Source organism: Coturnix japonica, chromosome 18, assembly GCF_054131305.1.
Source record: "Coturnix japonica strain WE chromosome 18, WE-NBRP24, whole genome shotgun sequence".
In the NCBI taxonomy this organism is placed as follows: Eukaryota; Metazoa; Chordata; class Aves; order Galliformes; family Phasianidae; genus Coturnix; species Coturnix japonica.
In genome coordinates this window covers 8,898,938-8,910,379 of record NC_140680.1, presented here as the reverse complement: position 1 = coordinate 8,910,379, position 11,442 = coordinate 8,898,938, and the positions used below count along the sequence as shown (strand labels likewise).

The window sequence follows — 11,442 nt, the reverse complement described above, 5'->3', positions numbered from 1 at the left end:
AGGGGTGAGCTCAAGAAGGGATCACTGGTGACTGCCCAAGTACCCCCACAGGGCTCCTCCTTCCCCAGGTGAGCAGCCCAGGTTGATGCCACTCAGATGCCCCACATTTCACCAAAATCTCAATGCCAGATCATATCAGCAACAGCTCAAATGATAATTTTAGCCAGTTTGAGTGCTATGAGTGTGGTGGTTTTCCTCTACCATAAGAAGAACTGATTTTCCTTCTTGCTGGTTCTCACTATCTATCTATGTTTTCCTACCTCCCTGCTTTACCCTGCTCCTTTGTAGCTCTGTCAATCAGCATTTTTCACTACATGACCCACCTTGTTAAACCTGGTCTTTCTGTCAGCCTAACTTTCTCTAAGTTGCAGCATTCTGCAGGCTTGCAAAGGGATCTGAAGCAAGCACAAAGCAAACAAGAAAGCAGAGCTAGGAGCAGCCTGATGTAAGCAGGGCTTCTTCCTTCAATAGTGTTCATTGCTGTGGTGGGACTTTCAGAGAGGCTGTCCTGTCCCCTCACTTCAAACAATCGAGATCTGTGACTCTGGGGGCACAGCACTGGCTGTAGTAAATGCTGGGGGGTCAGTGGGCCCTCTGCTTCAGAGCAGCCTGTGAAGCAGCCTGTGTACCTCAGTTCTGTGCCCAATAACTGATGCCCAACCGGCCCCTGCCTCTGCATATCCCTTTGAAAATGCTATAGCTGAAGCATGAGGACTTCCTTGTTCCTCATTCTAGCCACCAGCTTATGAGGAAATAGGAAACACTGTGAAGGTTCCCTCCCTTGTTAGGAGTCTTCCTCATCCTGACCTGCCTGTGGAGCACCTGGGGACACAGCCTCTCCAGCACATGATCACTGAAAATGCCTCGAGTTGAGGTGATTACAGGGTTATAGCAGTACTAGAGCAGCTTTTGGGTGACAGCCCTGTTATTATTTTCCCTGTAGTAAAATCCCTAGTGCTGTATGTGAGGGCCAGGCCAGCCTTTGTGTCCCTGTGCTGGTGCACCAGGAGCTAGAGGTGAGGGAATGGGGATTTGTGGGGCTGCAGTCACAGGTCTGTGTCATCCAGAGGGCATGCTGCAGCTTCTACTGCTGGGCCTGGGTTCTTCAAGGGCAGAAACATCCCCTAGCAGGGGAGTAGAGCACAGCCAGGTAAATGGTACACAGCTGCACAAGGCAGGTTCTCCTGGGTCTTCCTTGGCCTCCCTGAGGGAAGATACGATGGGGACTGGAAGGCTCTGCTCTGCCCTATCCTGCTGGAGTGAACTGCATGGCTTGGGGATGAAGGTGGGAAGGAGAAAGCCCTGTGGTGGTAGAAAGGAGTTCACATGGTAATGAAAGCCTTTGCCCCCATGGAGAGGACCTGTGTCTGTGTTTTCACAGCTATGTCTATGCTGGCTTCTAAGGAACCATGGGATGAAGCAGCTGAGCTGTCATTGCTAACTGATCACTGAGGGCGGGTGTTGCAGTGCCTGCCTTCACCTGGCACGCTGAGTGCCCAGAGGGACCTGCTTGTGATAAAACCTGGTGCACAAAGCAACCAAAGGCAGCTCTGGTTCTCACAGTGGAGAAGGCTGCTGCAGTGTAACAGGTCTTGTTTGCATCCACTGCCCTCACACAGCATTCTGCTTCTGCCAGGACATTCCTCCCTCCTTCCTGATAGCATCTGCCCACACGTTTGCCTGGCCAAGACATTCCCAGCTCTGCTCCCACAGTGATGGAGGTGCCGGGAGCTGCCTGGGCTGGGGTGAGCAGGCTGCGTGGGAGCAGTTCTCTCTTGTGACAGCTTGGCTGTGAAAGTCGGAGTTCTTCACTTGGTGTTATTCCAGAAACTCCATGTTCCTGAAAAAAAAAGATCTTATGCAAATCTCATTTTTTTTTTTTTCATTAAAAACAAACAAACAAAATAACTACCACCAACAAAAATAAGTAAGTAAGTACACATAAAATCCAAATGAATAGCTGCTTGGCTGGAGAAAAATGAAACTGCAAACCGAACTGCAGCCTGAAGATGTGAGAGCAAGCCAGAATGTGTCAGAATGCTCCGTAGCCTGAGCCAGTTACTTGCAGAGAGGAAAAAACACCCCAAATTCAATGTTCCCATGGTCAGCCCTGAGATAACCCCAGCACTGCTGCCCTTCCCTCCCTCCTTTCCTGCAGGAGGCAGAAGGGAGGGGAGGCCACAGCTGCTGGAGATGCTTGTGCAGGATTGTGCTGAGCAGAGCCATCCTGGTCAGCATGCAGGTTGCCTTGCTAGGAAGGCAGGAAGAGATAAATCTTTTTCATAGCAACCTGTGTACTTCAAACAACTCTCTCACTTTCACAAACATAATTGATGTGTGATACCTTTTGAATGACTGCAGCCCCATCAGAGGTTAAATAATTAGAAGACAACAGTCCTCTCCCTTCTGCCTGCTGTGTCTTGGTTTGCGCTTTCCCTCCTGAGTCCTTGATGGCAGAAGATCCTCAGAGCTGGGGCTGAGCTGTGCTGCACAGAAGCAGCATCGTGACCCAGGGCAGCTCCCAGGGGTGGATGTGGGTGTATTGGAGCCAAAGCTCCTGCTCAACAGGGAGGGCCTCCTAGTCCCAGACAGAAAGCAAGCTCTGTGCTACTGAGTGCTTAGCAGGGGGTTTCTTTATAACTTGCATTTTGATCTCCCTAACTTGGATTCATTTGCCTGTTTTCCTTTTCACTAGATCAAAAACGATGCTTTGCCAGAGAGCTAATAACTCCCATGGCTTCTCATCAGGGGAAAGCAGCTAGTGGGCCCCTGAGAGGACTGACGGTGGGGAAATGCTCCCTGCTGGGGCTGCTGAGATAAGGGGACAATGGGGAGTGCAGCCCTAGAAGCCGGTTGGCAGCACAGCTGAGTTAATTGCTGACTGCTGCTTCCCCACCTCCATCTTCTTCCCTGTGGTGTTCTGCCATCCCCTCCCAGCTCTGGCAGCTGCCTTGTACCAAGTGGGTTCAACAGTAACAAACTGGAAAACCAAAACCAGAATCACACTGTAAATGGTTGATGAGAGCAATTGAGGGCAACACAATCTCTTCCTTTTGGCAGCAGTCCTGCCACCCCCTGGGGCAGCTGGTAGAAATGCAGGGCTGGGAGAGAAAGGCAGTGCTTGAACTGTTGCTGGCTGCAAAAAGCAGGCCAGGATGTACTAAACAAGGGCATTGCAAAGGAAAGCACATTATTTGCACAGCAACTGCTGGGAAAGGACCTCTGCCAGCAGGCTGAGCAGCTGCAGGGGAATGTACAGACCCTGTTCCACGTTGTAGAAGGCCTTGCACAGAGAGCAGAAAAGTGTATGCTCCCTGGCTTGTAAGGTTGGGAGGGAGGAAATACACTGGTGGCAACTGGCCCTACAAAATCCATCACTGAATCTGGCAGTGTCTGTGGAATCTGTAACAGTTTGGAAATAATTTCAGCAAAAGTGCTTAATAAGCATCAAGGATGTTGCAGTGGTAGCTTTGTTCGGCTTTATTAAAAAATATAATAAGTATTTGAGAAGATTTTCATGAGATATGTCGCAATTAATGTTCAAAAATCATGCAAGTATAATGACTTGTAGAAGAAAGGTTTATATATATATATATATATATATGTACCTTAATTTGTTCTTCTGGGCTATCTCCTCAATGTCTAAATGTGCAGATGAGAGGAACTGGAAATTGATATGAGTTTTTGTGTTGCAGACAAGAGTGTGGGACCAAGAAGATGTGTCAGATATTGAGGAAGACTCCTTCCCTCTGACTGCAGACAGACTTTTGAGAGTGGCTGCACACACTGGGGTAAGGCATCCAGCTGAGCAGCCATACAGCTGCAGAGCTCTTTGCTGTGATGATAATTCTCCATTTGGGAGCATATCCCTGTATGGCTGTTGGCTGGGATGGGGAAAAATGCAAAGCTCATCATAGCAAGACCAAAAAGCTCACCTCTGGTCTTTTCTGCCTTGTTTTTAGTACAATTTAGAACCACTGTGTTAAGACTGGATTGTCTGTAATATTTGACATACACAATCAGAAAAGGAAAGCATGTCAGTAAGACAGAGCCTATCTACAGCATTAAGCCTGTGAGGAGCTCCTCAGCAGCAGCAGTATTTCCTTCCAGCAAAAGATGGAAAAGATGGGGGAGTGGAAGTTGATACCTCTGTTTCTGGAGTGAAGGTTCATGCTCTCTCTCTAAAAATTGAGTGTTATCTACAGCATTGCCCTCCATCATGGATCAGAGGCTGGCAGGCATTGGGCTTGCACAGCCAATGTTAGGTTCTGGTCACTGCTTTTTGACACTCTCCTGAAAGCAGATGCAAAACTCCAGCACTGCTGTGTTGTGGCTGAACTCCGAGCAACACCAGCAGTGCTCAATTTGACGGAGTGTGTCTTACCAGGGGTTTTACCTTTAGCCTTAGATGAGCTCTCTTCTTTGTGTCCTATTTAAACAGGATGCCTTTGCTTATTAGATCTGCTTTGATGAGGCTGAGGGCTGCTGGTACTTTTTTAACAGCAGCTGATAACTTCCTGACTTCTAAGTCAGGCTTTACCAGCTAGTAAAGTAGCAAGTTTTATTATTGTTATTACTGAGGGTGGGAGAAGGAGGGGCACTGATAGAATCTCCAACATCAATGGCACTTATAAGCTCAGTTTGCAGGAAATGGTTTTTGGTCTTCTTGCATTACAATAACATAAAATCAAAACATTCTGCACCAGTATTTGAGTTACATGTCTGTGGCATGTTCAAACAGTGGGAAAACATAGCAGATGGCTTCCAGGTTTACAGAATCATGAGGTCACTTCAAGGTAGATCCTACAGATCCTGATATACTTCATGGACTAGTTGGTGACATCAAGTAAATATCTGTATTGCCAATATGGGCTGTTAGTGCCAAAAAAAATTGAAATTATGAGATAGTATCACACACGTCCATGTGCAGGCTACGCTTTGCTGGACTGAAGTTGCATCCATTTCTTATTTATTTGTTTCTCACTCTATATTTCATTGAGATAATCTTGGTCAGGGTAGATCAGGAAGCCAGTAAATAAGCTGTCTGTCCAATAGGGATCATAAAAGAGCCCGTTTTGTTCAGAATAAAAGATCTGCAGCCACACCTCATCGTCTGGCTTCAGAGAAAGAATGGTTGATCCAGAGGCAACGTCATGGTTCCCAGTGTTGGCATCAAAAGTCTTGATCCGGTACTGCCCATTGTGGACCAAGCCAATGGCCAAATGTTTGTTGGCCAAGGTGATATCATAAGTGAAGTAGTAAATCCCTGGGATGCTGCACACGAATTTCCCACTGGAAGCATTGTAATGTCCTCCTTCATTCATCAGGATCCTGTCAAATTTGATGGGGAGCCTTTCTCTTGGGTAGCTCTTAGAGACAGCTACAGAGAAGGCAGATTTGGCTTTGTTGGCATTGCAGGTGCAGGGTCCTGGCATCCCAGTTTCACCTTTGTTTCCTTTGGGTCCTTTCTTTCCTGGTGCTCCATTTTTTCCAGGATTACCCTTTAAACCCTTTGGTCCTCGTGGACCAGCCTTGCCAATGGCTCCTGCTTTCCCCTTTGGTCCCGGCTTGCCTGGGTTTCCTGTTCTGCCCTGTGGACCTGAAAGGCAAATAACCTTGTAAAATCTTTAGTGAAGGTTTAACAAGTGGAAAGGGATTGTATCATTGCATCAGTATATTTTCAATTGGTAGGAAAATCAGTGGTAAGAATCCAATGAAATACCACCTGGGGCTGGACACACACAGGGACATAAATCATGTAGATACTGGGATATACGCCGTGTCTTACTACCTGCCATAGCAAGGGTAGATGGCTGTCAGTAGAAGCTTATTCTCTAGATTCCCTGTTCTGAGTGTGAGAGAAGATGCAGCTTTGGCACACTGGCATTATGCTGAACCAGGAGTGCACTCTAGTGTAGTGATGGGAAATCGCTGCCTTCTGCCTCCAGCTGACCCCAATGCTTGCAGTGAGGACTGAGAGAAAAAAGATCCCCATCACAGGCCCAGAGGAAGGTGGATGTGTGCTTTGATTTTGATGGAGCGTGGTCAGAGCAGTGCCTGATACCCAGTGAGACCATTCCAGGGAGTCAGTGCTTCATTTTTCATTTGATTCTGTTTCCCTTGAAAGCAGGAATTAGAGACCAGTGTTTTGTCTCTCACATAATGTGTGTCAAAATGGAAAACCTCCCTCCGGAGGAAATATGTGCAACAACAAAGGGAAGATGAAAACAATTACATGCATCATTACAAATCTACCAGCAAATAATATGTTTTGGAAGGTTTTGGCACGGGTTTTGGGATGATGTTTGTAATACTTTCTGTTGCTGCTTAGGCTGATTAGACCTTCAAGGATTCGATATTGTGAGAATAAAAGTTTCCACCTGCTGCTGTGGCAGTGCTACGTGGGAGCGCCTGGATGCGATGTGAGAACCCAAAACTCACTGGCAGGATCTGAAGAGAGGGGGATGTTGAGAGGAGGAGGCTGGATTCCTGGAAGTGTCTCATGAGATGTAGCCTGCTCTGAGGCTTGGATGTGGGATGACAAGTTGATGTTAACTGGGCCGTTGCACTCATGCTTTTACATTTTACCCTTGTTTTGCAAAGAAGCTGTTCCCTCTTACCTTCATCACCGTGATCTCCTTTGTCCCCATCCTTGCCATCTTTGCCATCTTTCCCTGGGAAGCCCATCCTGCCAACTGTCCCCGGAGTCCCAGGTGCACCAGGAGGGCCAGGAGGACCAGGGGGGCCCGGCAGGCTGCACGTCAGCTGGGGGCCCTCCTGCAACGCTGCCTTGGCAAAGCCCCCGAGGATGTGGTTGGCCACACAGGGCACAGTCCAGAGGAGGAGGACGGCAGAAATCATGGCACAGCCTGGAGAAACGAGATGAGGGCTCGGCTGATGTGTGTGGCAACCCATGTGTGGGTGCAGCAGGGTGGCCTATACCAGGGCTGTGTGAAAATAGGGCACAACTGGGATTTTTTTTCTTTTGGAAGGATGGGGGAGCCTAAATACAGAAACAGGGATTAATAAGGGAGAAAACTGCCTTTCAGATATTTCTTCATGCTTTGGTGCTGCGGCAAATTTGCAATAGACAGATGAGCTGTGATATCCCCAATCTTTCATTGGCCTTTTGGTCAGGCAGGATCCTGTGTGGCATGAAGCCAAATACTGGGAGGCTTTAGCATCTCCCTGGTAGCATTATGTTCATTTGCTGCACTGGAAATGAGATGTTTGAAGGATTGCATACATTTCATGTTGCCTTAGTGCTCCCACCCCAGTATCAGCTCCTGAAGGGAGTGGGAATGCACATTACAGGCTCCAGATCCGGCCAGCAATATGCCATATGTAAATGCTGAGTGGGAGCCCCCCGGTTCTGAGAAATGTATAATTAAGAACATGCAGAGGAGTGGGGAATGCAGAACAGATCTCTGAGCTGAATGTGGCTGCTAAGCCATTTCGTTCTGACAGGGATCCTAAGGAAAGCTCCATTCTTGCTTCCCAGTAACCACCTCAGTTGGGGCAGGACAGAAGAGAGGAGTGTTTGGAGATGGCTGACTCTAAGTAGCTGTGGTAAGGAAACATTCCATTGTGGAGTATAACCTGGGGAAAAGCATAGTTGGGACTGCTTTGTGTGGAGAAGAAATGAGCAAGAGTAAAGCATGGGGCAGAAAGCAGCAACTTATCTGAAACTTTCTATTTACCTCCAAGCAATGCCCCCTTGTTAACCCAGTGGGGTAATACACACAGTACCCTGAGGCTGGGAGGTTCAGGTACTGACACATGCACACATGGGGAACATCTGGCCACCTGGGTGCTCTGCATGGCTAGTTTGGGGCTCAACAAGAGCACTGCATCCCACATCACCTCAGCGTCACATTCACAAGAGGATCTATAAATAACCTTTTAAAGAAATCCCTTTGAAAAAATAGAACAACAACAACAAAACCTAAACTCATTCTGTTCCACCTTAAAAAGAAAATTGCATCTTGGTGTAGAACATACAATGAGTTCCAAAAAGCAAATTGGAAACAGACCAGCATCTTCCCTTTCCTCGGTATGAGCAGCAGACCTGGCACTGAAGGCCATGCAGCACAGTTTCAGCTGAGGTCTTACTTTTATAGACACATTTTAATTAATGCTTTTTGTAATAGGGTTCTGGAGGCTTTTGGCCCTGACAAATGCCTGCTGTGTGGGACTGTACCCCTGTGCCTGGCAATGTGAGGGCTGATGGCTGAGCACAACCTGGGGGGGGATGGGGTGATTGCAGATGCAGGCAATGCTGAGCTGCTCTGAGGTCAGTGTTGGATGCTGGCAGGCTCCAGGCTGAGTCCTCCAGCTCTCAGCACTGCCAGGACATCTGTTGGCAGCCTCTGAGCTCTGAGGGAGGCTCTAAAATGTGCAGAAAATGTCTGGGTCCTGAGGCAGAAGGATGAGCCACAGGCAGGTGGTGACAGGTGCCATCAGCTGGGATTTAGGGTTGGTATGCCCTGCGTCCTTCAGCTGAACCCATAAGAACTGCTGCTGTGGGGTCCAGGGCACCCCTTGGGATTGGTGTATCCCGTAAAATGATGCTGTGGATCCCCATACAATGCAATGACAGTGAGAGCCTCTGCATGGAGAGGGAAATCTGAAAGGCATGCATATGACTTTCAATATAAGCCAGAGAAGTTGCTATAGCAGATATGAACTTAGTCTGCTGCACAAAGCAGTGTTAAAGTAGTTGAGGGAGAATGATGGATCTCCTGCACCCAAAACTACATCCCCTCTTCTGCTGTTTCCTTCCCTGATTATTTCTTCCAACCTGAGCTATTGTCTTTATGTTTCCTGTGCAGGTGTTAGAAAGCTGACTGTGTGATAATTTAACTCACATTTGCTGAGTTTTCCAAGTTAAGATTAAGAGGAAGAGGGAGACAGTAAATAAATAAATAAATAAAACAGGGAACAGGGAATGTACTCACTCAGGCTCAATCTCTTCAGTGAGGTCTTGACAGGCGCTGGGATTCCGCTCAGCTTGCGGCAGATGTTTTGCTGCAGATCGCTGTCACGTCATGGAGCTCAAACCCTGTCCTACTGCGGCCGCGTCTTTCCGAGTGAGCTCTGCAGTTCTGACTTTGATGGCTCTTTCCTTTCGTTTAATGTTTTTCCCCGTTTCGCGTGTATTGCTGGCTTCCCGCTGCAGCTCTAGGTTTTGGCTCAGCTTTGCCAAAGGCATATTTGTATTATTGTGTAATGGATCCGAGCCTCTTCCTCTGTCACGTGGCGTGGGCAGAAGTTTTGCACACACATGGCTGGAGAGATCCCGGTGCCTGGGGAGCCTTTCCCCTTCCTCTCCCCTGCAGGCTGCTGCAGAGATCTGAGACTGGGCCTGGGTGGGTTCTGCTCTGCCATAGCCACTGCCACTATGGGCAGCATTTGTAGGGCTGTGGGCAATGGGAATTGATGCTCAGTCTTAGAGGGGAAGCAGATCTCATGCTGAGGGTGGAAACAAGCTTCTTGTGTATGGAATAATTCAGGCGAAGCAGTAAGGCTGGATCATTCAGGGCTTGGAGCGAATGACATCCTTGTGAAGCAGCAGCTTTGCAAATGTGTATGCTGAAAGGAGACAGCGGGTATTACACAGAGGTGCTGCAGGAGGGTGTGTGACAAGGTGTGGAGACTGACACTGAGATGATGGAGTGGGAAAGTTCCTGTCTTTGGAAAGGCTGACGTTTTGCTTTAAGCTTTCAAAGTAATTGCAAAGCCCCAGCAATGGCTGGCAATGAGGTAGCAGTGCTGGATGCAGTGCTGCAGTGGGAGCTGGCTGCTGTGGGATGCAGTCAGCTGTTGTGGGATGGTACTGCTGGCCCTGGGGCTGCTCCATGCCCTGGTACTGCTGACAGTGGACACAGGACCCTGCCTGGCTCATGTGCTGGCAGCCCTGAGCCCAACACAGCTGCTGGGCACATCGTGTTCTGTTCAGTGCCGAGGGCCAGCAGAGCAGGAGTGCTCCGCAGGTGTGATTCCTCTTCATGCCAGAATTTGTCTTCACCAGAGATCTGATGTGGCTGATTTTTGTTTTCAGAGTTTTTTGATTGCTTGTTTGTTTGCTTGAGTTTTCTCCTCTCAGAACATGGTGAGAGCGGATTTAGCTGCATTTATTTGCATTAGAGACACAACCTATAAATGGAGTGTATCTACAGTTGGCTTTGTGACCTGCAGTCAGTGAGGCCGCTCCTGGAGGGGTGGGAATGTCTCGCTGCTGCCTGGATAGCAAATAATACAGCAGAGCTATGAGAGCATTAAAATACTGTGTGTATCTTGCAATTCACAGGCTCCTCTCCCCTGCACCCTGCAATGGCTTTTTTCACCCAAGTGTGAGCAGGACGTGGCCCTCAGACAGCACAGCTGGAGAGCGTGATGGTAGAATGCTCTGTTAAACCAATGAGCCCCTCTGCAGGGCTTTTTCTTTTAATCCATGGCAGGAGAGTGTTACAAGAGGCGCTGTATCTCAGCAACAGCAGGTTTTCCCTTTCACACCCTTATGCACTGTTATAGACATCGACCTTGCGGCAGTGCCTTCGTAACCAGACACAAGGAGTCAGACAGGACAGAAGCAGCTGCAGCTGGAGGTGGCCTAACAAACAAGGCAGCCCTCAGGGTGAAGCAGGGTGATGGCTGAGCAGGTGTGTCTGTCTTCAAAGATGAGTGCAGGCCTTTTGAGTTTTTATTTTTATGTTTGGAAGATACCGATGGGAGGAAAAAGCATTTTCTCTGCAGCAGGTCTGCTGGCTTAGCGCGGAGTGGTGATTGGAGTCGCTTTTATTGCCCTGCCTAAAAGGAGCTTGGAAGCCTCTGAGCACTCTTCAGAGAGTGATTGTCCCTCTCCAAAAGCCCCCATAAAATGAGTCAGATCGCTTTTTAAACTTAAAGGGTACGTTTGAGACCATCAGATCTGCTTAGGAGCTGCTGTCCTAACCCGTAAACATAAAAATAAATAGAGTCTATTTTGGGAGGAGGAAAGTGGGAACCAGCCCAAACATCAGTGAGACGCTGCCAGTGTGTGCAGAGGACAAGTGGTGCTGCGGTTTTGTTTATTTGACTTTATTTTTGGTACTTTCTTTTGTCTTATGCATCTTCTCACACTGCATGTGAGCCGTGACAGCCTGCACAGGTAATAATATCTACAGAACAAACCCCATCTCTCTCTGTTGCTTTTCAAGTGGAGAATTTAACATAAGAGCTGGATTTTCAGTTCTCAGACAATAATTAATTTGCTAGAAATGGACTTGCTGCTGCTCCTAAAGCACAGAGCACATTGTAAGGCTGCACAGCCTCTTAGGTGCTAGGAGCTGCCCTCAGTGCTTTTGCTTCTGTATGTGCCCAGTGTGAGATCTGTTAAAGCAAGAAGGATCAGCCACACCATAGCAGGGGCCGGTTGAAGGCAGGCTTCCTCCTCCCAGTGAA

General features: G+C 48.2%; 1 protein-coding gene across 1 annotated transcript; it reads right to left on the bottom strand.

Moving 5' to 3' along the window:
• Positions 1-3,456: 3,456 nt before the first annotated feature.
• C1QTNF2 (C1q and TNF related 2) lies at positions 3,457-9,382 on the bottom strand. The gene is made up of 3 exons (XM_015876074.3): positions 8,958-9,382; positions 6,621-6,869; positions 3,457-5,599 (listed from the first exon to the last, which is right to left on the bottom strand). The coding sequence occupies exons 2-3, from the start codon at positions 6,859-6,861 to the stop codon at positions 4,986-4,988; spliced, it is 855 nt and encodes a 284-aa protein (XP_015731560.2). The 5' UTR covers positions 6,862-6,869; positions 8,958-9,382; the 3' UTR covers positions 3,457-4,985.
• Positions 9,383-11,442: the final 2,060 nt, after the last annotated feature.

Excerpts from the sequence above, each read along its gene's own strand:
- C1QTNF2 (XM_015876074.3), bottom strand. The coding sequence starts at position 6,861 with ATGATTTCTGCCGTCCTCCTCCTCTGGACTGTGCCCTGTGTGGCCAAC. Across the intron at positions 5,600-6,620 it reads AGGAGATCACGGTGATGAAG|GTCCACAGGGCAGAACAGGA; the intron begins GTAAGAGGGAAC and ends TTTGCCTTTCAG.